Raw genomic sequence first — 27,197 nt, 5'->3', positions numbered from 1 at the left:
TGATTCAAAATGACTAGGTTATTTGAGTTCTGTGGCACAGTGAGATGATTGACTGTACACAAAGCTTTTGCCAACCGACTGTGCGGGGTTTCACCCTGCATTCCCCGTTTTTGTTTTTGAAGAACCTGCTTCAGCGTACCATGAGCATGTTCCACAATCCTTGACCAGTTGGAGAATGAGGGATACCGAACTTGTGTGAAACACCCCACAACTGCAGGAACTGCCGCACCTTTTGAGATGCGTAAGCAGGACCATTGTCGGTTTTCACAGCAGAAGGTACGCCCAGAACGGCAAAGGCCTGCCTCCAGCGGGCAATGACATCACGGGCTTTCTCCCCAGTGTGAGCAGAAGCCCACATCGCAGAGGAGAACGTGTCCACCGTGACATGCACATACTTGAGCTGGTCAAACTCGGCAATCTGGGTGACATCGGTCTGCCAAAGCTCCAAGGCCCGAAGGCCTCTGGGGTTTACCCCTGCCGGCAAAGGCGGAGCAAGTACGTGGCAGTCATCACATGACTCAACAATGTCACGAGCCTCAGTTGGCGTCAGCTGAAACTGCTTTTGCAGGGTATGTGCGTTTTGGTGGAAAAACCCATGTGATGCCTTGGCCTGCGCGAGTGTATCAGGCTGAGGCGCCACCCACGCTGGGTTAGCTAACTTGTCAGCCCTCGCGTTACCTTCCACTATAAATCCTGGCAAATTGGTGTGACTCCTCACATGCAGAACATAGAACGGATGAACCCTGGCCTCAATGACACACCACAAGGTCTTCAGTAACTGAAACAAGGCAGGATTACTGACCTCCTTCAATACCGAATGACCCAACCGCTGTGCAATGTCGGCCACATAGGCGGAATCCGTGACCAAGTTGAAAGGTTCCTGGGAGAATTTCTCAAACACCATGACAGCAGCCCTCAACTCAACCAATTGGGCTGACCCATCCTCATGGCCTTCCAGAACCTGCCACTCAGATCCGTCCCTCCAGGTAACAATGGCCTTTCCTGTTTTCCCTGAACCATCAGTGAAGACGGTGGGTCCTTGCACGGGTTCCTGACTAATTTTGGGCCGCAAAGAGATCTGTGTGGACTTTACCACGTGTAATAGCCTATGGCTGGGCAGATGATAAGTGATCTGCCCTGAAAAATTTTCCAGAGCGCTCTGCAGGGACACACTGTTTGCGAAGCTCCAGTCAAAATCCTCCTGGGGTACCGGGAGTATGATCTTTGCAGGATCCGCACCCATCAATTGCAAACACCGTTGTCGGCATTTGATTATCAGGCGAGCAATCAGCTCAAACAATGCAGTTGCCGTCTTCTGCAGCTGATGGGGCAGGAAAACCCATTCCAAAATGTGCAAGGTGTCGGGCCATTTGTCACTCCATTGGCCAATGATGCCTGTGGGATGCGAATCTAGATTGGTGATAAACACAGTGACATCAACGGAGGGATCAATGCGATAAACTTGGCAAGCCAAAACAGCTCGCTGAACCACCTGCAGTGCCTCACGCGCCTCAGGGGTCAATGTGCGAGGTGACCTTAGGTCAGAGTCTCCTTTCAACAAATCATACAGTGGAGACAGCTGTGCATCAGTTAGTTCCAGGTACGGACGTAACCAAGTGATGACACCCACCAATTTCTGAGCATCGTTCAGTGTCTTCACAGATTGCACAAATTGCACCTCCTGGTGACAGATTGTCCGCTCCAGGATTTTGACCCCCAAATATTTCCAAGGCGGTTGTTGTTGAACCTTTTCTGGAGCCACCTGCAGTCCATGAGTATGCAGAGCATCGAGCAACTGAGGCTGAATCCTCAGCAGCTCATCTTTGTCCGATCGGCTGTCTGTCTCTGTCGGACATGCGTAGATTGGTTCGCGTAGGACGGTTCGCAGGCAACCCGCGTTGAACAGACGAGTCTGGACTCCTCTATAGTTCAGTCTTCAGGTTGTTTATTATAGCTTATCTATATGATTTTTGTTCTGCCCAGCTGAGAGCTGACCAGCAAGGCAGCCACAAGCACTCCTCCTCCTCTTAGGGCGGTCGCACATTCTTATACTGATAATTACGTATATGATATTTACAATTTTTCTCCAATACCCATCACTTTTATTAAACAGTGCACCTTTAGCATGAACCAATCTAAAATGCACACATCACAGAGAAGATGGATGACAAGAAGAAGGAGAAAAGCCACGAGGTCGGGCCTGAATCCTCCATCTTGCCTCCATTAGACCCCCCTGTACCAAAATCCTAAAACCTACATTCTATTCTACAAAAACATCTGCCCTAAACCATTCAAACCTCAGAAACCTCCAGACCCTCATGCTTAGATAGCACGACCCTTGAAGGGTCAAAATCAAGCCACCAGGTGCTTTTGGCTACATTCCAGGACTTCTGAGCCCCCCAAGGAGTCTCCCTGGGACTCAGAGCATCCGAGGTAATGCGCTGAGTTCCCACATCTCCCCCCTCTCTTTGCACAAGAAGCACTTCTCTGGTAACTTGATTCATTGCATGTCGTACACACAGAAAAACACATGGCACAAAAAGTACGAGGACTACAAGAACTATAAAAATATAAAAGCCTACTTGCAAAAGCTCTCTCCATAAAGGAGAAAGGTCAAAAAACTTCACCACGTCGTCAATCCAAGATCCAGCGATCTCGCCAAGCTTTTTTATACTATCTTCTATTCTTTGAATATTTTCATGAATTGACCTCGAATGATCGGACAGATTCATGCAGCACATCCCAGCGAATTCCTCGCACCCATGCCCGTGGGCAAGCAACAGATAATCAATTGCCGCTCTGTCTTTCAGCATGTCACTCAGCGCAAGAGAGACTGAATGGGCATGTTTGCTCAACCAGCATCCCATGTGATCCAATTGGGTCAAGGCCACCCCCGAAGCTGTTTGGGGTGAAAAGATGGCCGTAGCAATTCTCCTTGCCTTGTCCCAAGTGTACACTCTATCATCACAGTTTGCGGCGTAAGGTTGCAGAGATCTTTTTTCTTTACGCTTTTGTCTTTTCAATATTTTTGAATCTGGTGATAACATTGAAATTCTTCCAATGCTGCATGGACCTCCCCTGACATTCGCAGGAATGCCGTGCCAAATTCTGTCTCCACAAATTAGAAAGACTCCTCTTGGCAACTGCACCGGAACGTGGAGTGACCCCCTGGTTGTCGTCACTGTGTTTTTGCACCAGGTTGATGCATTTTTGTAAAACTCATGATTTGGGGTAACATCAATAGTTTTGTTTACTTTCATTGTGTTTGAAATTTTGAATTGCATGCATAGTTCCATTGTCATGGACCCAAAAACTTCCAATTCCTGAGGCTCGGTAAAGGCCACAGGAAGGAGATGCATCCAAGCATACCACTCATTCACAGGATCTTTAACGATCTGTGCGATTTTAACTGGAGTGTGTCTTGGAATTGGCAACTCATCCACTGGCAATCCAACCATGCATGCTGAAAATGGTCTTCCCGGTCTCGAGTGCGTCAGGCAAACACTATCCAAATTTGCTGCCTGAGCTAAAGCTTCCCAAACATTTGTTTTTGGTTGATTGACCGGTAAGTTTGTGCCATTAGACAAGGTTATAGATAGGGAAATGAAGCACATGAGCAACACGAAGCTCACGACTCTGCCCTTATGAAAGAACATTGTTCCTCCCACTTAAAATCTTAACAGAAAAGAAATTTTCCCAAAGTTCTTATTCGGCCGCCTCAGCTTCTGAATCGTTGGTTACAGCCTGAGCCTCCTCTTCCCTCGTCTGACTACCGGTCTTTCTGTCTCTGGGATCAGTGCCCTCCGGTTCTCGCGTTTGGAATGGTTTCACGTGCCGCGCCGACACCCACTTCGGACCACGCTCTGTAGAGATACAAGAAAAACCCTTGCCCCAAGTGATTAATTTGAAAGGACCCTCTATTTGTCCCGACTCAGGGTTTCTGATCAAAACTAAAGGATTTTCCTTTAGCTTTGCCTGCGAGCTGTTTGAGAAATGTCTCAGGATTGGTGGATTGGGCTCTGAAGACGAACTGTTAAGAAAATTCAACACATACAATGCTTTGTTTAATTTCATGTGAGGCGTCGCCTCTGGCTCTCCCCTCTTTTGCCTATCCAAAAGAGATTTCAGGGTATGGTGTGTTCTTTCAATGATCGCTTGACCTGTAGACGAATGTGGGATACCAAAGGAATGTCTGACACCCCATTTTTTAAGAAATCTGTCAAGCACCCTGCCTGTATATGTTGGGCCATTATCTGTTTTTATCTCTTGAGGCACGCCCAATGATGCAAATGCCTGCAAAAAATGCCGACAAGCGTATTCCGCTGTTTCCCCTGCATGTGCTGAAGCAAAGACTGCTCCCGAGAATGTATCAACTGAAACATGGACATTTTTGAGTTTCCCAAATGAGGGATACTTTGTCACGTCAGCCTGCCACAACTGAAGGCTTTGCAGTCCTCGTGGATTGACTGCTCCTGTGGAAGCCGGTGGCTGCACTAGTTGACAATCAGGGCAAGCACTAATGATTTCTCTCGCCTGAGTTTTTGTGAGGCGAAAGGATTCCATCAGCGCTTGTGCATTTTGGTGGAAAAATGCATGACTCAGCCTCGCCTGCTCAAAAATGTCCGGAAGTGTTTGTGAGATTGGCATTGCCAACCTGTCTGCTCGAGCATTCCCCTCTGCTAGAAATCCCGGAAGTGTGGTGTGAGCTCTAATGTGAGTGATAAAATATTCATGTTCCCTGTCTTCTAACAGTGTTTTCATGCTCACTAGATACGAGAACAAAACCTCATTGCTGACCTCTCTCAAAAGCGAACCCTCTAACCGCCTGACTACACCTGCAACATATGCAGAATCTGTAATCAGATTGAGGGGTTGCTTAAACAACTGAAATGCTCGAACGACAGCTGCCAATTCCACAACTTGTGGAGAGCCTTGAACCGTCTTCACATCTGAGTCCCATTTCTCAGTCATTGAATCCCACCACGTGATCACTGACTTGTGTGTCTTTCCTAAACCATCAGTGAACACTGTGATCCCCTTCAGAGGCTCGTCACTTATCCTCGGCTTAGCTTTATAGCATATTTGCGATTTCAACAGTCTGTGTTGGGGAAAATTGATTGTGCAGGTCCCGGGAAAAGCCAACAGTGCAATCAACAAGTCCTTTGACTTTTGCATCGCCCAGTCAAAATAATCTCATTTCAACGGTAAACGAATGATTGAAAATTCTCGTCCCGCTATTGTCAACAGCCTTGTTCTTCCCTTTATTATGATCTGTGCTGCCATCTCCAAATCAGTAAGAATTGTTTTCGGAGGTCTGTACGGTAAAAAAATCCACTCTATGATTATCAAAGGATCTCTTTGAGATGAGTCCCACTGAAAGATCAGACCATGGAACTGTGCTTTCTTTCCCAGCACTGCCAACTCAAAGGGCAATGATTGGACAATTCGATGTGCTTGTCTCTTCTGGATGATATCTGTCACTTTTTCTAATTCCTTCTTCGCTTCTGGCGTAAGTGTTCTGGGAGATCGAATATCTGCGTCTCCTCTCAAAAGATCGAGCAGTGCTGAAATGTCATCATTCGTGATTCCCAAAATTGGTCTCATCCAGTTAATTTCTCCTATCAGCTGTTGTAAATCATGTAGATTGCGAACTCTGGAGCTGACTTCCATCTTCTGAGGTCTTATCGTCTTTTCTGAGACTTTCCACCCTAGATATCTCCAAGGCGCGACCTCTTGGATCTTTGAGGTGCTGATCTCCAAACCTGCCTTCTGCACTTCTGCAATCACACAATCGCGAGCCTTTTGCAGCTCTTGCTGTGTTGATGCCTCAATGAGCAGATCATCCATATAGTGAATGATCTTTACCTTCGGGAATTTCTTCCGCGCCGGTAACAAAGCTCGTGCCACGTACCATTGGCAGATTGTGGGCGAGTTCTTCAGTCCCTGAGGGAGCACAACCCAATGGTATCACTGCAGAGGTGTTTCCCTGTTGATACTTGGAACAGAAAAAGCAAATCTGGGCGCGGCATCTTGATGGAGAGGTATACTAAAAAAGCAGTCCTTGAGGTCAATCACCACAAGCGGCCAATCTCTGGGAATCATCGAGATTGATGGCAGACCCAGTTGAAGAGGTCCCATGTCCTCGATAACTTCATTGATCTTTCTGAGATCATGTAACAACCTCCATTTGCTTGATAGCTTCTTCTTGATGACGAACACTGGAGAATTCTAAGGGCTGTTTGTCGGTTTGATGTGTCCTTTCTGCAGTTGTTCTTGGACCAGGCTCTTCAGGGCACTCAATTTCTTTCTCTCCAAGGGCCACTGATCCACCCAAACCGGGTTATCCGTCCTCCAAGTCAGTTTTAGTGTGGCGAGTGCCGCAGTGACCCCGATTAAAAATCCAGTTCGATCTTTGTGCCCCATTGAGCCAAAAGATCTCTTCCCCAAACCGTGACTGGCCTTTGCACTACAAAAGGACGAATGACCGCCATTTTGTTTCCCGGTCCTGTGACAACGATGGAATATTCGCTCTGCAGACATAGAGAAGCTCCCCCTATGCCTGAGAGAGTTCCCAGGGGTACAACCAAACCCCATTCACGAGGCCAAAAGATGTAAGATATTACCGTGACATCTGCTCCCGTGTCAAGCATTCCCCTGACCTCTATTGTTTTGTCTTTGCAGGTTAACTGACAAGTAAGTATGGGTCGGTCCCGACCTATGTGCTTAATCCATGTCGTATGTACCTCGACATGCTCCTTCAAAGGAAGTCCTTCTTCATCAAAGATTGGCATGACCTGCTCCATGGCATGTGGTGGCAAGGCGAAAGCTCGTGCAATTTGAGTGTTCTTTGCCACAACCAGTGGTGGACGAAGCGCTTTTGCCAGAACTGTTAGTTCTGTGTTCTTGTCTGCTGAGATAACCGTTGGATAAACAACAAGTCCGAGAATGCTGCTCTTATCTTGTCCCACGATCAAGAAGTCTTGCATTTTGTATGAATCTCCGCGGACACCTATTGATATCTCTGCATGACTTTCGTTCAGGAAGCACACTAGTTTGGAAGCTGCCAATGGGCACTGTGCTCCTGGTGGGAGGAGGTCTGGGTCGTTCTGGAATCGGCTGAGGGTTTTGCTGAGAGCGTCTGCTTGACGTTCCCCGATGACTGTTCTGCTTGTTCCTGTCTCACTGCCATCACTTGTGTCGTCACGCGCTGGCAATGGATGGGCGCGCTCTTCTTCCCGTTTCCCGGAAGCGGTAAGGGATTTCCTTCTGCGTCCGTCTTAGAGAAACATTCCTTCGCAGAATGTCTTCCCCTTCCGCATCGTGCGCAGAGTGGCCTTTGCGATGTTGATGTGTGAGCTTGCGCGTGAGTTTGTGGACAATCCCTCCTCATGTGGCCTAACGCTCTACATTTGTAGCATCTTCCTCTTGATGGGTTGTTCTTTTTCTGGACGGTTGCAAGAACCTTATCGATCAATTCGTTCTGCTGCTGAAGCATCTTTTCCAGTACCTTCCCTTCCATTTGTTCCGAACATCCTCTCATTCGATTTTCCCACTCTCCCTTCAACTCTTCCCTCACGATCGATGCAACATGCTGCGGTGTTCCCACTTTGCTGCATGCCTCCAACATGTCTGCCAAGGTTGGTCGACCTTGCATTGTAGAAATGACCCGTTGGCAATCCGGGTTGGCGTTGCTGAAAGCTAAGCTTTCTGTGAGAGGCTGCTTTGCTTGCTGATCTACTACCTGCCGATCTATGGCTTGCATGAGTCGATCCACAAACGATGAAAAGGGTTCTGTGGGTCCTTGCCGAATGGAGGAATATGGAGTGTCATGAACCCCTGCTGGTGCAATCTGCAGGATCGCTTTTCGGGCTGCTTCTTTGATGTCTGTCAACACATTCCTGGGAAGACGTACTGCTTGCTCCGCTGCATTGTCATCTGGAGGATCCCCCGCCAACTGTGCCACTGTGAGGTTTGCGTTGGGCCCGCCTTGATACCTGTTTCTCAATTCCGTAAGATAATTTCTCCACCTTCTGTCCCAAACGAGATTTTGCGTGTCTGTGAGAATCATTGACACAAGATTTCGAATATCAAATGGCGTGAGATCATACATAATAAATGTCCCTGTTAAAAGTTGTTTAAAATATTGAGAACACAGTCCATTAGTTTGAACAGCTTTCACTAAATCTTTGACCACCTCATGACCCATCCTTTCCCACCTAGGGTTTTGACCTTGTGCATCATAAGTCACTGGCATTGTCAAGTCCCCTGAACCTTGTAATAAGTCCTTTTCCTTTGCTAATATTTTTCTGATGCGCTTCCAATTCATTGTTTTCACTGGCAGCTGTGGCTCCTCTGTAGGAAACTCCATTGGTAATTGCATACACAATGGGACCGTGGAGGTCATTGGTAATTCCCCAAACCACCTCCTCTCCTTTGAGGGTTTTGGCTTTGCCCCTATATCTAAAAAAGAAATTTGAGATCCTCGTGATTGTTTTTTTGCTGTATTGAATGAATGCACAAAGCTTTTCGCTGCCTCTGCTGCTGAAAACATCCATGCAGGAATGCCTTGCGATGCTGTGATTTGTATCACATCACCCCCGTTGATCCGCTCCATATGGCGTATTTTCAAACCCTTGAAACTCCGAAGTCGATGGGTAATCCATCTGCTCTGGTAACATCGCTTTTTTCTCTGCACCTTTCCCTTTATATATTGTAGGAAAGAATTGCTGCATTGCTGCAGACCTGCTACGAGATTGGGTCTGCACGGTTTTTTCTTGGGCTACCAATGTAGGCTGAATACCTGCACGTCCCCCTGGGGGGGGTGAAGCCTGCCTTTCAGGGACTGGAGCCATGGGGATCGGGACCGGGGAAGGGGTGGAGCCCCGGGAACTGGAGCTGTGGTCACGCCCCTTCCTCATCCGAGATGCGGCCAGGGGCGGGACCCTCCCCCTGCCTCGCTCTGCCCACACCCTCCGTGCCCGCTCAGCCCCGGGAACGCCCCCCGTCTCCCCTGAGCTGACGTCACTGTCTCCGCCCTGCTCCGTCTCCGATGTTTCCCCCTTGGTCTCCACATCCGACTCTCCCTCCCCCTCTGACGTTGTATTCACGCCCCGCCTCCTCGCGACAAGCTCGCCCCGCGCTTTGGCCCACGTGCGCGCTGCGATCCGGGCAGAACGCCGCATCCCTGTTTCCGGGTGCTGTGATGTCATTGTCATGCGTTTCTTGCGTCTCCCGCCGGGCCCCGCCTGGGTCTCTGAGGCTCTGCCCGTCTCGCTGCCCGTATCCGAAATGGACGCAGTGGAACTTCCGCCCTTCCCGGAAATCCCGCGCGCCCCCGCTCCCGCGCACGCTTCCCGCCCCGCGCGTATCATCTGAGCCGCCGCTTTCTGCACGGCACCTATACCACCCGTGCTATGCCCCCCTGCCCTCACAAATCCTCCTTCCCCGCCTGGAACCGCTGCCGCCGCCGCTTCCGACGCCGCCCCTATTGCGCAATCACGGTCACCGCGGCTCGATGTCTCCGTGCCGGTCCCGCCCCCCTCCATCCCCGTTCGCGACTCCACGTCCCCTCCTATTTTTTCTGCCATCTTTTCTGCCCCTGGCTCCTGTGATTCGGGAATATCCCCCCCCACAGGATCGCCTGGATCTGGGACAGGACTCATGTCTGGCTCGGTGTTTGAGCCTCTTAAGTTCTCTGGGGTCTCAGGACGCTTTCGGGGTCTCTTGGGTTTTCGGGGAATAGGAAGTGAAGACAGTTCTAATTTTTCCTACCCCTCCTCTTCTTCGGGGACAGCTTTTTCCGGGCTGTCTGAGATCAGAGTTAGTCTCTGTCCCGTGCCCTGATCCCCCCTTTTCTTTCCGGGGTTTTTATCACCTAACTGCCCGGCTGAGCTTCTAGCTTCAGCCGAAATTGCCTCCAACATAATCCTTGCTGGAGATAATAACTTCAAGGCTGCCTCATCCTTTTCTGTTGCTAGCAAATATATGTGCCTGTTGATCTCCTGCCAGAAACCCACTTCAAATAACAACCGGGTCTCTGAATGCGGGTAATTAAGTCTGACCCACAGTAATAAATCTTTAAGATGTTTCTTGGGAATTCCCTTTGTATGCATCTGTGCCAAGCCTTTTAAGGCCGCTAAAATTTCTAATTGCTCCTTAGTGTATGTGTTTCCCATAGTGATTGATGTTTTAAATCTGAACCTTCTCACCGAATTTGTGTCGTCGGGGCAGTCCGAAGGCTCCTGGTCCTGTCCAGCAGTCCGCAGGAGATGGAGTCAGAAGCGCCTTTCTGATTCCGGTCCGGGCTGTCCTGGTACGAGTCTCCTTCAGTGGAAGGGGAGTGCGATAATTTTGGATGGTCTCAGTGGCTGCTGCTGTTCCGTCTGCAGACGCTGCTTTCTCCGGGAGATATCAGCGTGCTCCCGGGAACGAATCCAGCTGTGGGAGCTGCCCGCCTGGGCACAGGCTGTGTCCCTCCTGTGCCCCTCCTGAGCCCACCCAGGGACGCCAGATGTCCGATTGGCTGTCTGTCTCTGTCGGACATGCGTAGGTTGGTTCGCGTAGGACGGTTCGCAGGCAACCCGTGTCGAACAGACGAGTCTGGACTCCTCTATTGTTCAGTCTTCAGGTTGTTTATTATAGCTTATCTATATGGTTTTTGTTCTGCCCAGCTGAGATCTGACCAGCAAGGCAGCCACAAGCACTCCTCCTCCCCTTAGGGCGGTCGCACATTCTTATACTGATAATTACGTATATGATATTTACAATTTTTCTCCAATACCCATCACCTTTATTAAACAGTGCACCTTTAGCATGAACCAATCTAAAAAGCACACATCACAGAGAAGATGGATGACAAGAAGAAGGAGAAAAGCCACGAGGTCGGGCCTGAATCCTCCATCTTGCCTCCATTAGACCCCCCTGTACCAAAATCCTAAAACCTACATTCTATTCTACAAAAACACCTGCCCTACACCATTCAAACCTCAGAAACCTCCAGACCCTCATGCTTAGATAGCACGACCCTTGAAGGGTCAAAATCAAGCCGCCAGGTGCTTTTGGCTACATTCCAGGACTTCTGAGCCCCCCCAAGGTCTCCCTGGGACTCAGAGCATCCGAGGTGATGCGCTGAGTTCCCACAGCTGAGTGCATCTGCTTGACGTCCTCCGATGATTGCACTGTCTGCTCTTGGGTCATCACCATCACTTGTGTCACAGCATGTTGATGATGGTTGTGTGCCCTGAACTTTCCGTCTCCCGGGTATGGTAAAGGATTTCCATACACGTCTCTCTGGGAGTAACATTCTCTCACTGTGTGTCTTCCTTTTCCGCACCGCTCACAGACTGGGTTTTGCAGCTTTAGTGCCTGCACTTGAATGTTCGTCTGTGGACAATTCTTCATCATGTGCCCAAATGCTCCGCACCTGTAACATTGTCCTCCTAATGGGTTGCTCTTCTTGATGGCTGCATGAACTTCACTCATTATCTCATTCTTCTGTTCTTGGAGCCTTTCTTCCAGCGTCTTCTCCTTTGATTGTTTCTCTAAATGTCCTTTCATCTGTTCCTTCATCTGTTCTTCCCACTCTCTCCTCAACTCGTCCCTCACAATCGATGCAACATGCTGAGGTGTTCCCACTTTGCTGCAAGCCTCCACCATCTCTGCCAAGGATGGCCGTCCTGGCATTGCTGAGATGACCCGTTGGCAATCCGGGTTGGCACCGCCGAAGGCTAAACTTTCCATGACCGGCTGCTTTACCTGTTCATCTGTCACCTGTCGATCCAAAGCTTGTGAGAGTCAATCGATGTATGATGAAAATGGTTCTGTGGGACCTTGCTTGATGGAAGAGAATGGGACATCTGGAACTCCTGCTGGTGGAATCTGTATGATTGCTCTTCGTGCCGCTTCCTTGATGTCATTCAGCACTCGTCTCGGAAGTCGTGCTGCTTGTTCCGCTGGATTGTCATTTGGAGGATCCCCTGCCAACTGTGCTACAGTGAGGTTTGCATTTGGTCCGCCTTGATAACTGTTCCTCAACTCTTCGAGATATCTTCACCATCTTCTGTCCCAGATGAGATTCTCCGTGTCCGTGAGAATGATTGACACAAGGTTTCGGATGTCATATGGTGTGAACTCATACATATCGAGTGTCCCCTTCAGTAGTTGTTTGAAATATCGTGAGTTCAATCCATTGCTCTGAATGGCTTTTGCTAAATCTTTGATCGTGTTGCGATCCAGCCTTTCCCACCTTGGGTTTTGTCCCTGTGCATCATAAGTCACTGGCATTGTCAAATCTTCTGGTCCTCTTGTCAAACCCTCCTCCTCGGACAGCTCCTTTCTGATGCTTTCCCAATCTATTGACCTCTTTGGTTGCTTTTCTTCTTCCTCTGGAAGCTCTTCCTCTGGTAGTTCTGATGGCAACAGCGTGCTCAGTGGAACCCTGGAAGTCATCAGTGATTCCTTGGTCCACATCCTTCGACTTGAGGTTTTCAGTCTTGCCCCCAAATCTAAAAAAGGAATGTCAAACCCTTGTGGCTTCTTCTTCTTCTTTGTTTCAAATGAATGCAAAAAGGTTTTTGCTGCATCTGCTATTGTAAACATCCATGCTGGAGTTCCCTCTGAAGCTGTGATTTGTATAATGTTTTTTCCTTCTTCTTCTTTTTTTCTTCTGATGGCTTGTCTTTGAATCCTTGAAGCTTTGAAGTCGACAGAGAATCTGTCTGCTGTGTTTCCTTTTCCTTTTTTGTTGTCTTCTTCCTTTTATAAGATGTTGGAAAAAAATGCTGCATTGTTGTTGTTTTGCCACGAGATGGCGCTGTGGCGCGACCGACCGGATCTGGCATGTCCTGCAATGTGGTCCTCTCGCCACTAGATGGCGCTGTGATCGGCCTGGAAGACCGTGATGACATCACAGACTCGGTCGGCTCTTCAGCCGCTTCAGCTGAATGCAGCGTTTTTGGTTTTTGGAACTGAGTTTGCACGGGTTTTGAATGAGCCAACAATGAAGGCTGAACACATGCACGTCTCTCAGGAATGGAAGAGGTTTGAACTGCAGGGATTGGGATCGGGGAAGCCGGAGCCGAGGAAGGGGTGGAGTCCCGGGATGTGGAACCCCGAACATGGCCCCTTCTTGCCCGCAACGTCACTGGGGATTGGCACCGCCCTCGACCGCGCTCCCGCCGCACTTTCTGCGCCTGCGCAGGTTCGGGAATGCCTCCCGTCTCCCCTGAACTGACGTCACTGTCTCCGTCCCGCTCCTCCTCTGATGTCTCCTCCTCTATGTCTGTCCCTGACTCTCTCTCCTCCTCCTCCTCTGACGTTGTATCCACGCCCCCTGCCCGCGCGTGCAGCCTCCGCCCCGCCTGTGCCTGCCTACGTTCTGCGATGCGGGCAGACCGTCTCACTGCAACATCTGGGTCCTGCCTCATCCGGCGTCTCCTACGTCTACCTACGGGTGCCACTCGGGGTTCCGCGGCTGCCCCGAGCTCGCCGCCCGCGTCTGACATGGACGCGTTACTTTGAGAGCCCTTCCCGGAAGCTCCGCGGGTCTTGCCCTCCGCGCGCATCTTTGGCACAGCGCCGGCCGAGGCCGCCGCCATTGGCATTTTGCTCGCAAACCCCGCGCCGGAACACACATTACCCACTGCCTCCGCGCCCCCCCGCAGTGTTCGCCACGGCCACCGCGCGGCCATGCCCACCGCGAGAGAGCAATCCCTCCTCCCGTTCTGGTCCCCCCGCAGCCCCCCTTCCCGGCTTTGGCACTTTCCCAGTCCCTTTCCCATGCTGTTTCTGTGAACTGGGGAGGTCTGCCCCTACCGGGCGTTTTGACCCCTCCGGTTCGCTGGATGAAAATCTTGATTCATCTGGGATAAGTACCGTATCTGTGTCCGAACCAGAACCCGAACTCCCCGATATTTCTGGGGTTTCAGGGCGTTTTAGAGGCCTCTTGGACTTTCGGGGTGGTGGAATCTGGGGCAGTGAAACTGCTCCTTGCTCCTTCTCATCAGGAGCTGCTTCCCCAGGGCCGGTTTGGACTAGAGCCAGTCTCTGCTCCGAGCCTTGCTCTTCTCCCCCCGCCCCTGTGGGATTTAAAACTAATGATTTCCTAGCTATCCTCCGCGATCTTACCGCGGTAGCTTCTAACATTATTCTTGCTGGAGACAGCAATTTCAAGGCCCTCTCATCGCCTTTTGTGGCCAAGAGATACATGTGCCTGTTCACTTCCTGCCAGAGACCCACTTCAAATAACACACGGGTCTCCAAATCTGGATAATTGAATCTCACCCACAACAATAAATCTTTGAGCGCTTTCCTAGAAATTCCCTCTGTGTTTTCCTCTGCTAAGCTTTGTAAAGCTGACAGAACCTCTATTTGCTCCTGGGAGTATGTGTTTCCCATGTTCTTAATTTTTGACCTTCTTACCAAATTCGTGTTGTCAGAGCAGTCCAAAGGCTCCCGGTCTCTGTCCAGCAGGTCACAGGAGATGGGTTCGGAAGCGCCTTTCCAATCCCGGTCCGGGCTGTTCTGGTACGAGTCTCCTTCGGCAGAGGTGGAGTGCGATGTCCTTTTTGGCTGCCACTTCTTCAGATCCCTCTGGCTGCTTTCCCAAGGAGTTATCAGTGGTCTCCTGGGAACCCGTCCAGCTCTAGGAGCTGCCCGCTGGGAGCTGCCCGCTTGGGCACTGCCTTGCAGCCCTTGCAGTGCAGTCCTTGCAGCCCACCTTTGTGGCCCACCTTCATTGCCCAACCAGGGACGCCAGATATGGGGTCCGGCTGTCCGTCTCTGCTCCCACACACGCGTAGGATGGTTCTTTGCACACTGGGCCTCAAAAGATGAGTCTGGACTCTAGGTTTTTCGGTCTTCAGAATTTTTTATTGTTTCTTATCTACAGAGTTCCTTCTCTGCCCGACCTGGATCTGACCAGCACAGCAGCCAAAGGCACTCTGACCACCCCCGAGGCAGTTGCTTCTTTTTATAGCAAAAACTACGTACATGATATGTACTCTTTATTCCCAATACTTATCACCCTCGTCACCACATGCACCTTCACCCCAGACCAATCCACAAGTGCCAACATCACCACAGAAGATGGACAACAAGAAGAAGAAAGAAGAGCCCTGTGACACACCCTGATTCCTCCATCTTGTCTCCATAACTCCCCTGTACCAAAACCCCAAAATCTGTGTTTCACTCTATAATTATGTCTTCCCTTCACCATTCACACCCGAGTGACTCTCACAGGTCTCATGTTCTCATAGCCAGGTGGCACATCCTAGATGGATCAAAATCAAGCCACCAAATGCTTCTGGCAACATTCCAAGACTCCCGAGCCCCCCAGGGGTTCTCTCTGTAGCTCTGGACATCAGGAGTGATGTGCTGAGTTCCCACAACAATGCATCTTATGGGACCTGAAATGGAGAAAATTCTTGAATAGATTACTTGAAACTTATGCCAAGGGCCCCTATGCTGCATTGACACTGGCAGATTGGCAGGAGACCCTCCATATGACAGGTCTGAAGATCAAGCAGCATACCTGCTTAGAGTAGTACTTAATGATATCAGAAAGGCTGCTTGCAAAGCCCTGCTGCTGACTCAGCCAGTGGGAACTCCACAAGGGACTTATACGGAATGACAGAATCACAGAATTTCTAGGTTGGAAGAGACCTTTGAGATCATCGAGTCCAACCCATGTTCTAACACCTCAACTAGAACATCGCACCAAGTGCCACATCCGGTCTTTTCTTAACCACATAGACGGATGGTGTCTCCACCACCTCCCTGTGCAGATGATTCCAGTATTTGACCACTCTCTCTGTGAAAAACTTCCTCCTTAATTCTAGCCTGTATCTCCCTTGGTGCAGATTGAGACTGTGTCCTCTTGTTCTGTCTGTTGTTGCCCGGGGAAAGAGACTGACTCCCAGCTCACCACAGCCACCCTTCAGGAAGCTGAAGAGAGTGACAAGGTCACCTCTGAGTCTCCTTTTTTTTCTCCAGGCTGAACAACCCCAGCTCCCTCAGTCGTTCTTCATACGGTTTGTGTTCCAAGCCCCTCACCAGCCTTGTTGCTCTCCTTTGGACACGCTCAAGCATTTCAATGTCCCTCCTAAACTGAGGGGCCCAGAACTGGACGTAATACTCCAAGTGTGGCCTCCCCAGTGCCGAGTACAGGGGAAGAATGATCTCCCTGCTCCTGCTGGCCACACTATTCCTGATACTAGCCAGGATGCCATTGGCCCTCTTGGCCACCTGGGCACACTGCTGGCTCATGTTCAGCCGACTGTCAACCAGCACCCCCAGGTCCCTTTCCTCCTGAGCACTGTCCAGCCACAGCGTCCCCAGCCTATAATGTTGCAGGGGATTATTGCGGCCAAAGAGCAGGATTTGGCACTTGGACATATTGAACTTCATCCCATTGGATTCTGCCCATCCATCCAACCGTTCCAGTGTCGCTCGTGCACCGGGGTCAGGGCAGGAACAGATGAGAGGCAGGATTGTAGCAAAGGCAAAGAAGCGCTTTATTCAAACAAACTGCTCAGTTTTTATAGAGAGGTATGATAGATTCTATTCTATTGGCTAACAAACACAAACATCTTTCTCACGTGCTGTTCTTGAGAGGAACGGAAAAACAAGGTAGAAAAACAGCACCTGCAAGTTGTTTATGGTCAACAGGTTATCGCATCTTTCCAACTCCCTAAAATCTCTCACAAGCCGCTGTGAGAAATGCTTACCGTTTCTCTCTCCCTGTCCCATGGCATCCACACCCTGCCTGTATATGTTGGGCCATTGTCTGTTTTTATTTCTTGAGGTACGCCTAATGATGCAAATGCTTGCAAGAAATGTCGACAAGCGTGATCTGCTGTTTCCCCTGCATGTGCTGAAACAAAGACTGCTCCTGAGAATGTGTCTACTAAAACATGAACATTTTTGAGCCTCTCAAAAGATGGATATTTTGTGATGTCAGTTTGCCACAGTTGAAGACTTTGCAGTCCTCGTGGATTGACTGCTCCTGTGGAAGCAGGTGGCTGCACAAGCTGACAGTCTGGACAAGCACTAATGATTTCCCTTTCCTGAGTGTCCTAGTTCAGGGCAAATTTGGGAGAGAACCCCCAAAGGGCTTCTCTAGGAAATCGGATTCTACAACCACTCCCCCAACCGGTCCGAGAGAAAATACCTCCATGGAGAAAAGTGGAAAAAAACTGTTTATTAAACAAGAAAACCTAAACAATATTAAACAATAAAACCCCTTGCTGCTCCAAAAGAGATGACAAACCCAGAAAGTCCCCTCCCCAAATTCCAGTTCAGCTCACTCAGTCCCTCCAGCGCTGGAAATGCCGTGGCCCAAGCCTGGCCCGGTGGCCACCGATGCGAGCTGCTGGTGCTCTTATGGTTGTTCAGTCCAGAGCAGGTGTGAACAGGTCCAAAGAAAGGGGAAAAAAGGAAAAAAACCACAGTCCAGGGAACTTCTTTGCCTCAGCTAGCTAAACTAACTAAAAGCAAAAAAAAAGAGAGCCCTGTCCCGCCGTCTGTTCATCTGCAGACAACGCAGTCCAGGAGGAGGAATGTGTAGGAGTGAGTTCAGTGTCTGAAAACAAGCTGCGCGCCTCCTCTCCCCCCCTCAATCCTTGGAGCAAGTCTTAAAGGTGTAAAACTTACTATTCAGCATAAACGGAACAAGACGACTGGGGATAAAAGCATCATATAGACAACCTAGGACACTGAGTTTTTGTGAGATGGAAGGTTTCCATCAGTGCCTGTGCATTCTGATGAAAAAACGCATGACTTAGTCTTGCCTGCTCAAAAATGTCTGGAAGTGTTTGTGAAATGGGCATTGTCAACCTGTCTGCTTGAGCATTCCCTTCCGTTAGAAATCCTGGAAGTGTTGTGTGAGCTCTGATGTGAGTGATAAAATATTCGTGCTCGCTGCTTTCTAGCAATGTTTTCATGCTCGCCAGATATGAATATAAAACTTCGTTGCTGGCCTCTTTCAAAAGCGAACCTTCCAATCATCTGACCACACCCACGACATATGCAGAATCTGTGACCAAGTTGAGAGGTTGCTTGAACAACTGAAATGCTCGGACGACAGCTGCCAATTCCACAATTTGTGGAGAACCTTGAACCGTCTTCACATTTGAGTCCCATTCCCCTGTTGTTGAGTTCATCCACGTGATCACTGACTTGTGCGTCTTCCCTGAGCCATGAGTGAACACTGTGATCCTGTCCAGAGGTTCTTCACTTATTCTTGGCTTTACTCTTGTCCTGGTTTAGGACAAATTAGGGGAAATCTCCAAAAGGGAGTCTCCTAAAAAACAAACCTCCAACCACCCCTCCCCCAATACCAGGTTCGGGAAGGAATTCCTCGGAGGAGCAAAGTGGAAAATAAAACCTATTTAATGACAAGTAACAAAGGAACACTCCCCAACACAAGAAAAGAAAAAAAAAAGATACCAGGCAGTGCTGTGGAGGGTGCTGAGCTTCTCTCGCAGACTCCAGGGGGTCCTGGACGTCCCAGGTCAGGTCCGGAGCCGGTACAGTATCTTCAGGGGAGGGTAAGAAAGAGGGAATGAAAGAAAAGGAGGAAAAAAAGAACAGCGCAAAAAGCAAGCAAGCCAAGCTAAGCAGCAGCAGCAAGCAAGCTAAAAGCAAAAGCCCAGGTGCCCGGTCACCCTCACCCCCTCCCTCCCCGCCCCGCCGCGGCAAGACAGCCGGGGTGGGGGGGGGGAGAAAGGCGCAGATGCCAGACACAACACACGATATTGGGATAAAGGCTGTCACCCCACAACACTCCACCCCTTATCCCATATCGTGAACATACAATAAAAACTTTCATTTCACTTACTCACACCTTTGACACTTACTCATTCCTCTCATCTTACTTGCTCACACCTTTGACACTTACAATTTCCTTCTGTCTCACATTCAACAAACAATGACATTCATATATGAGTCTCATCCTACAATCAGGTCTCCCTGAGGTACACACCATGTTGTTCCATCTTTCTGCATTATCCACCATATATAACCTGGTCCTTGAGCAAAGACAATCCCACGGATGGGTTTGTCTGTACTCGAGGCAGGGTTGATCCATACTGTCTTTCCCAACAAACCTCTGACATGGGCCACTGGGGCTTTATCCCCATCTGCTATATAAAGGAGCTCAGACTGAGCAGGACCCGCTCGGTTTGTGGAACCTCGAGTGTTAACTAACCAGGTAGCCTTTGCCAAATGCTGCTCCCAGTTTTTAAAAGACCCCCCACCCAATGCTTTTTAACAATCCATTGTATCTTTCCACTTTCCCTGCAGCTGGTGCATGATAGGGGATATGGTACACCCACTCGATGCCATGTTCCCTAGCCCAAGTATTAATAAGATTGTTTTTAAAATGAGTTCCATTATCCGACTCAATTCTACTTTAGCGCAACACAGGCACAGCAAGAGAGATAAGAATTGGTTTTCCTTCTTCTCTGCTTGTCTCACAGTTTCTCTCTGTTCAGAGGGCATGTGAATACCACACCCATGTCTTGGCATGTCACTGATGTTCGCTGCTCTCCACTCTCAGCACACGCCTGGCCATGCTCAGCAGCAACCTGACGCACTGGAAGAAGCTCCCACTGCTGCCATCTCTGACTAACCAACCGCACAAAGTGCTAGCCAGTGACCCTGTCCCCTTTGCAGACCTGCAGCAGGTGAGCAGGGCTGGGCTGGGCCCTGAGCCCTTGTGATGCTCCCCAGAGACACATCCTCGTCCTGGAGGAGCAGTAAAGCCCAGAGCCCTGAGACAACTTGTTAGAGCTGAGGGCAAAGCCTACGTCAGGTTTGAGGCCTTGTTAGAGGTGGGGGCAAAGCCCAGGACAGGCTTTGGGACTCGTTAGTGCTGGAGGCTAACCTCCTGCAGCAGTTTCTTTGGGATTAACCAGGAGTTTCAGTAGCCATCAGTGACACAGCCATGTCTTCGTGCCTGCAGGTGTCCCAGATAGCTGCCTATGCCTTCAGTGCGCTCTCACAGATCCGTGTCGACGCCAAAGAAGAACTGGTTGTACAGTTTGGCATCCCCTGAACCTACCCCCACCACTTTTAATGGTGCTGCTTCACCACTTTAGTTGTTTTTAGTTTTTTCCCCTTTTTTTTTCTCCTCTTTATATCCTTTCCCTCCCCATGCTGCTGCCACAGAACTTGGACAGATACCCTGTTTCCTACTAAATGCCAAGGCGCCCATCATTGGCACATTGAGCCCACCTGCATTGCTTGAGGCTTTCTCCTCCTCGTGGGAGGGTGGGTGGGTGGGTGTGGGGAGCAGGCTATGTCAGCTGGATGCTGCCTTGCACAGGACAAGCACAAAGGGAACAGCTGGTGCAAGGAGGCTCTGGTGTGGGTCAGCACCATGTGCCAGGTCACTGGGAAGGGTGGGCTGGAGCCAGGCAGATGTGATGCTCTGTGTGGGACCTGGTGGCTCCAACACCACCCCTTCTCATTTTTTCATGTTTAGACCTTATTTTGGTTGTTTGGTTTTGGTTGGTTGTAAAAATAATTACTAAAATAATTACTATTATTTTTTGCCACAGTAGATAAACCCACTTTCATCCAGTGCCTGTCTCCACTGTTCTCTGTCGGACACAGCACGGACATGATGGGGGAGCCATGCCCTGGTGGGGGGTACACACACCTATCTGACCCCTGTCACCTCTTCAATCATGTCCCACAGGGCCAAGAGGACAAGGGACAGAAAAGGTATGATGACCCAGCTAAGGGGTCACCTTAAGATTAGAGGGAGACGTAGCATCGGGGGCCATTCTTAAGAAGCACCTAAGATTCATAAATGCTCATGGTCAAAAGGAATGTCGAAAGTCAGAGGCCTTGCAAATAATCAGAAAGTTTTCTTAGTAAATTACACACTTGGTTTTTAATCTCATCCTATGCTCACATCCTACAGCGCAGGAACTACAACAAGGATGTTTTTCCAGCGCCGCCCTACAGTTGTTTATTGCCAGCAGTCCTGGCTAGACTCAACAGCCATCCAGTTATCTGTGTTTGCGACATACACGCTAGCACTCGTGTGAGCCCTGGGAATGGGATGCTCACGATGTCCCGGCGGCAGGCAGAGCGTGCCCCCTGCAGCCCGCCGGGGGTACCGGGCCCCGCCCCGGCCCGGCCGTGCCCAACGAGCAGCGGCGGGGGCGGGCCGGCGCGGCCCTTCGAATATGAGCGGCCGCAGGCCGGGACCGGGCGGCTAGAACTGGAGCTTCGGCAGCGGTGCCAGAGATGAAGACGGACACGATTCCCCGGCCATGGTACGGGTAAAGCTGACACGAGGCGGGCTCCGGTGGTTCTCTCGGCGGGTCCCCTTCCCTAAGGACGGGCGTGTGGTTCTTTGTTTCTCGGGGCTTGGCAAAGTCGGAGCCTTCGCCAGCGGCATTCGACGGCCGCGTTCCTCGCGGGTTCCTTTGCTATCCCCAGCGCAGGTTTGAAAGGACCTTCTCCTTGCGCCCTTCTTGTGCCGTGCTCGGGGCAGCCCCATTCTGCGGCCCCGAGCCTCCTCAGGCAGCCCGGGGGGGGCTGCGGAGATGCCTTCCGAGGGTCTCCGGAACAGCAGCGAGGAGTGAGCGTCCCTTCCTCGTCCGAGTCCTCCCTGGTCTAGCTGGGGACCCGTGGGGTCCGGTTCCCGTCAAATCTGTGGCCGCGGGGTGTGTGCGTATCGCAGTAGTTTTTCAGGGGTCAGGTGGATGTAACTCCAGTCAGATTAGAGGGAGACGTAGCATCGGGGGCCATTCTCTGCCGAGCCCCGGCTTCCCCGAGCTGCGCTGGGGCCGGGAGCGGCTCTGTGCCGGCCCCACCGGCACAGCCCTCCGTCACTCGGCCTGGGCAAAGTGATGGCAGCGAGCGCGTCCAGGCTCGGACGATTCCCCTCCCCGTGGCGAGGCGCCGGAGGTTTCTGTGCCGTGCGCCTTTAACGAGCGCGGCCCCGGCGCGGTGACGTGAAGTGGCGCAGGGCCAGGAAGGGGAGCCGCTACCTGCCAGCCCCGCTGCAGAAAACTCAGCTTTTCTTTAGTGCGTGGCCGCTGGCTCCCCGGCTCTTCCCGGCTTGCCGCTCTCGTGGCAGATTAACTCCATCTCCGCCGTCTCGCCACAGCGTACGGCTCCTGGCCCGGCCCCTCGCCAGCCCCCGAGGTGCGGGTCCCCGGGGCCGCGGCTAGCCGCGCCGCGCCGCGCTCGCCAACACCCGGGCGTTCGGGTCGGCGGCTGCTCTCCCCTCTGCCCCGCGCCAGCTACGGGCCCGTCCGTGCCGGGGGCTGCCGTGGGTCGCTCACCCCGCCTGGGTGCTTCCCGCAGCCGGACCCCTGGCCCGGGACAGCCCGGGGCCCGTGGGCTTTGCGTCCCCCGGCGCGTTGGCACGTCGGGAGCTCCGGAGCGCGGGCTTGCGTAACGCCGTGTTGTGACCGGAGCGGCGCAGGGGAAGGAGGGGAAGGACAATGCCGCCGCGGCCGCCGCCACCTCCGGAGCTCGTTCCCCGGTCCCCACCGCCCCCTGCAGCTGCTCTCTGCGGGATGCAGCTGGAAGGCGCTCACGGCCGCTGGCGGGCTCCCCAACCACTTCCCGCCTGCCATCACGAATGGCACGTCCTCACGGCGGGTCATGGCGTTGTCTCAGACGCTCACGGTGGCCAGTGTCACCAGTGACAGGCCAGGCCGTGACCGCGGCAGGAGCGGGTAGCCCTGCCTGTCCAGATCTCACATCAGGCATCAGTGTGTTTGCAGACTGGTTCTGGTGAAACCTAGCTCGACTCAGGTTTTTTCCGAGGTGCATCCAGAGCTGCTCGAGTGCTTTGTCCGGTGCCTTCAGGCGGATTTTTAGGGAGAGGTCTTGGCTGTGCCACCGGGGGGAGGGACACTAGTTGCTGAGTGACCCAGCCGTGGGTCAAGGAGCTGGGTTTTAGCCAAAATTGGAGGGAGGACCTGTCCTGCTGAGGATCCCATGCTTCCCACCTGGGCTGACAGCAGTGGGAGCTCTGTAGTCATGGTGCCGGTGTCCAGCTGCAATACAGGGTGAGGAACCCCCTCCTCATCTGGGTGACTTTTGGCTCCGAGCAGTCCCCTGCCCTGGAAGACTACCAGGGTGGCACTGGGGGCAGCCAGCGTGGAGGCAAAAGTCGCTGTGAAGGGGACCTGGCAGTGATCCCAGATGCTATCAGGGCAGCTCATCCCTGCTCCCACCCAATGCAGCTGTGAGCTCCCTGTGCCCCCAGCAGGTGGTTCTTTCACTAGCAGCAATGGGAAGGGGAGCTTGCAGCGCTTCAATGGCTTGGCCACTGCCTTGCTGGGCAAGAAATGTTAGTGACATTTGGAAGGGAGGGAGGGAGGCATAGCAGAAGAATGAGGAGCTCAAGCAGCAGTTTTCCACTGACCCCTTGTCAGGATCCTAATCTGTGGGAGTGGAGCTGGGCGTTGCTCCCCACTCTGAGCCTGTGGGGAAGCAGGAGGATGCTGGCTGCCACTGCACAGCTGGCCAGATGCAGGGACACATCCTTCCTTGGTGGGCACAAATGCCTGGTGCTGGGCCTAAATCATTTAGGAACATAGTTACTATACCTTTTTTGTTGTTTTTAGGTGTGGGCAGGGACCTGATAGGCTGGCCACGATGTCTCTTCAGGGCGCAGGAGTTGCTGCTCTCCTTGACTAGGAAAGCTCACCCTCCTGTGCTGGAGCTTGCTGCATAGGGACTGCTGCCACCACTGGCAGCTTTGGGACACGATGCTGGTGGGGCTTGTCACAGGAGGGATTGTGGCTGAGGCAGGCCCTAGGGTAGTCCAGTTCCTACTGTTCCTGGGCAGGTGGGTGTTTGCAGGAGTAGGTAGCCTTGCTCACCCTTCCTGTTGAGTAACCAGAAATGCTGGAATGGCTTGGTCTGGTCATGGAAACTGCCTGGGAGATGGAGCTGAGCCTGAAGCAGGCAGCAGCTGTACTGTAGAGGGGTTGTTGGATCTGTCTCACAAAGCACTGCTGTGCCCAAGCAAAATCTCAGAATGGTTTGGGTTAGAAAGGACTTTTAAGCTCATTCAACTGGAGTGCCCTGCCATAGGCAGGGAGACCTCCCACTAGACCAGGTTGCTCCAAACCATATCCAGCCTAGCCTTGAACACTTCCAGAGATAGGGCAGCCGTGGCTTCTCTGGACAACCCTCTCAGGGAAGAATTTCTTCCCAATATCCCATCTAACCCTGCTCTCTGCTAGTGGGAAGCCATTCCCTCTTGTCCTGTCACTCCAGGCCTTTGTCCAAAGTCCCTTTCTTGCTCTTTTGGAGCCCCTTTAGGCACTGGCAGGGGCTCTAAGGTTCCCTGAAGGTTTCTTTTCTTCAGTCTGAACACCCCCAGGTCTCCTCAGCCTCTCCAGGGAAGAGGGGCTCTAGCAGTGTGATAAATGGGACCTGTGCCAGACTCCCAGACGTGGAGCTGTGGGGACCATGTTCATCTGTTCTCTGGGAAGGGGTGGTTTAAAGGGGTGGATTTACTTTCACCCCCAGACCAGTCTTGCTGTCCCCTGCCAGGACTGGAGGTGATGAGTGGCACAGCACAGTGTTGTCTTGGTTTCTGCCTTCTGACTGTCCCACCCCATTTCTAGGTGAACAGCACAAAGGTTTGTTCTGATCCCCTCCATGATCCGTCCCAGCTCCAGGACTTCAGTGTCTTCATCAAAATTATCCACAAAATGTGAGTATGGGGAGCTGTGTACACATTTCAGACGACACAGCTGGGTCTGTGCTGTCCCTGGAGCCATGGCCTCAGCCCCCAGGAGCTAAGAGCCTCCTGTCTTGTGCAGGGTGGGGGGGGGTTCTTGGGGAATTTATTCCTCCTCTGGAATATGAGATGCTGGGATCTGCATCTCCTCTGTGCCACTGCACAGCTGGGGTCTGCCTGCAGAGCTGTTGGGTCCCACAGAGCTGCCCAGGGAATGTTTTGGTCAGAGCTCCTGTCATTTGAGACTTGTTATCACACCTGGCACTTAACATCTGGGTTCGCTCCTGGCATTGTAGAACAGACCTGAGTGCTGCTGCCAGTGGCACAGGAGATTATCCATTTCTGTTGATGCTGCTCTGATGAGGGAATAGCCCAGCAAGTTTTCCTGAGTGGCAGCCTTGGGATCCTGAGGAAACCTTGTATCTGGAAAGCAGTGTAAAGAATGACAGTTTGTGCCTCATGAAGTGCTTCTGTTGCCTGGGGATGTCAGGCTGCTGCTGAGTATAGTGTGGTCAGGATGGAGCCTGTATGTTCTGCCCTGGGACCTGAGGTGGCTGGGCAGGGGTGGGAGGAATGCCTCCTTCAGGAATTGTGTCTGTTCCCTGGGAGCAAGGGGCAACCAAAATCTACAGGCCATAATGGGCATCAGAGGTGGGACGAAGCCTGGTGGTTAAGGAGCTGGCAAAACAAATTGAGAGGGTGTGGGGCTGCCATGCATTGCTTTCAAACCCTTCTGATGGGAGGCTCACTATGAGTCTGTCTGCTGTGATTACCTCCTGCACAGGGTAAGGAGAGCCTGCCTGGAGCAGGGATCTGCCTGCAGTGGGTGGGGAGGAAGGAGCTGCCTGCACCACAGATATATTTAGTCAGACCTGGTTAATCTCCTGGGCTTGTGCTCCAGCTCGGATTAGTAGGGATCCTGGTGGCACATGCTCTCTAAAGAGGCCTGGCCATTGCTTGATAAAGTGGGGTGGCAGCAGGGCAGCTGCCACAGCAGCTGGCTGATTCGAAGAGCTCCTGGTGGCACAAGGGGAAGTCTGTGAGGAGGAGCAAATCCTCGTGGCAGCCCCTGTCCCAGACCAGGTTCCTGGGTTCCTGGTTTTGGCACCTTGGGAGTAAATGACAGTATTGAAGCAGTGCTGGTCAAGCATGATTGGTATGGGTTTTGGGCATGCCATTTCTGAGCTGCAGTTGGGTTCAATGACTCTTGTGGGCCTCTTCCAGCTCCAGATGTTCCATTAACTGGTGGCTGCTCAGGAAGAGTGTAGTCACAAATAAGTGCAAGAGAAGGCTTCAGCCTCCTCAAAATCCAGCAAGAAAAGCCTGGGGCTTCCCAGCCAGGGGGCCACCACACACTCCCTGTTCTGTGCTGGGTGCTAGGGCTGGCAGGCAGAATAGGAAGCAGTGCCTCTGGGTGGGGGGGTAGGGGTGTTGGCTGCCTAGCTCCAGCTGCTGTCCCAGCAGGGGGATTCCAGGGGATTCCACTTCCATGCATCATGCAGTTGCTCCTGGCTCTGCTGGCCCTGGTGTGGGGGCAGAAGGCAGAGCAGTGCCCCAGAGCCTGCCCCTGGCTCAGCAAACCCTGCTGCACAAAACTCAGCATTGGTCTAATCCCTCCAGGAGTTAATGCAAACCCTGCACTCTTCCAGCCACGGGAGCAAGGAGGGGGAGTCTGTGCTGGAGCAGCCGCTGCCAGAGAGGATCTCCTTCATCCATGGTTTCCTGCAGAGTAAGACCCTCCGCTGGTGCTGGGGAAAGTGACTGCCCCTGCTCAGTGCCCCTGACCTCTGAGAGAGTCTTGTCTGCTGTCTGCAGCTTCCCTCTCCACAAAGTGACCCCCTCACCCCACATCAACAGCTTTGCGAGGTGCCAGCAGCTTTCCTGTAGCAGCCTGTGGAAGGGAAAGCTTCCTGATGGGAAACTTCCAGATGGAAATCCTTATCAGAGTCTAGGTTCAGAGCAAGGGAGGTCCTGGGTGTGAAGGACAGGGTGCCAGTGGCTGCTCTGGTGATACTGCCTTGAAGCAGTTTTCCTAGCTGGGTACCTGGACCCAAGTTCTTCAAATCACAGTGGAGAATCTTTACCTAAGCAGAAATCCTGGGAGGGGAAATGGGAAGTATCTCACACTCTTGCTCAGCCTTTTGTAGAGGGAAGACACCATATCCCACCTCATATCCCCCCTTCCAGAGATGGAACTCTCTGTTTGTGCTGATGTTGGAGGGAAGATGCCAAGGTGGGGAGACTGAGATTTAGGGTGGAATTCCAGGGAGGGGAATGAAATTCGGTCAGAGTTAATGGCCAAGGCTGACCACTGGGATCTCAGCTCTGGAGCCCATCCTGCCCCATGTCCCTTCTTCCTGGGGATGCGTTACAATGCCCTCCTGGCCATGAGTGCCACCTCAGGGGAGGCAGTGTGCCCAGTGGGCTGCTGTGTGACTGGGAATTCTGCTTCATGTTGCAGAGCACTGCAGGT

The 27,197-nt window shown here is 51.9% G+C and overlaps 1 protein-coding gene and 2 long non-coding RNA genes across 4 annotated transcripts in view; 2 read left to right on the top strand and 1 right to left on the bottom strand.

The window, feature by feature from the left end:
* The window catches only part of LOC127059812 (uncharacterized), a 54,450-nt gene that overhangs the window by 10,806 nt on the left and 16,447 nt on the right, over positions 1 to 27,197 (top strand). The window contains exon 5 of the long non-coding RNA XR_007777975.1: positions 14,888 to 18,650. This is a non-coding gene — a long non-coding RNA (uncharacterized LOC127059812). The remainder of the gene's footprint in view (positions 1 to 14,887; positions 18,651 to 27,197) is intronic.
* Positions 376 to 13,916, bottom strand: LOC127059810 (protein phosphatase 1 regulatory subunit 37-like). Its single transcript, XM_050976885.1, has 2 exons — positions 10,941 to 13,916; positions 376 to 2,253 (listed from the first exon to the last, which is right to left on the bottom strand). The coding sequence occupies exon 1, from the start codon at positions 13,776 to 13,778 to the stop codon at positions 12,585 to 12,587; it is 1,194 nt and encodes a 397-aa protein (XP_050832842.1). The 5' UTR covers positions 13,779 to 13,916; the 3' UTR covers positions 376 to 2,253; positions 10,941 to 12,584.
* LOC127059813 (uncharacterized) lies at positions 21,178 to 26,886 on the top strand. Of its 2 annotated transcripts, none has more exons than XR_007777977.1 (3): positions 21,178 to 21,284; positions 24,609 to 24,697; positions 26,374 to 26,886. It is a non-coding gene; the product is annotated as an uncharacterized LOC127059813 (long non-coding RNA). The 2 variants fall into 2 exon arrangements; XR_007777976.1 differs by having other exon boundaries at positions 26,345 to 26,886.

The sequence above is a fragment of the Serinus canaria genome, chromosome 1 (assembly GCF_022539315.1).
Source record: "Serinus canaria isolate serCan28SL12 chromosome 1, serCan2020, whole genome shotgun sequence".
NCBI classification, from domain to species: Eukaryota; Metazoa; Chordata; class Aves; order Passeriformes; family Fringillidae; genus Serinus; species Serinus canaria.
Note: the sequence above shows the minus strand (reverse complement) of the source record. Positions and strands in the feature narration are given on the sequence as shown.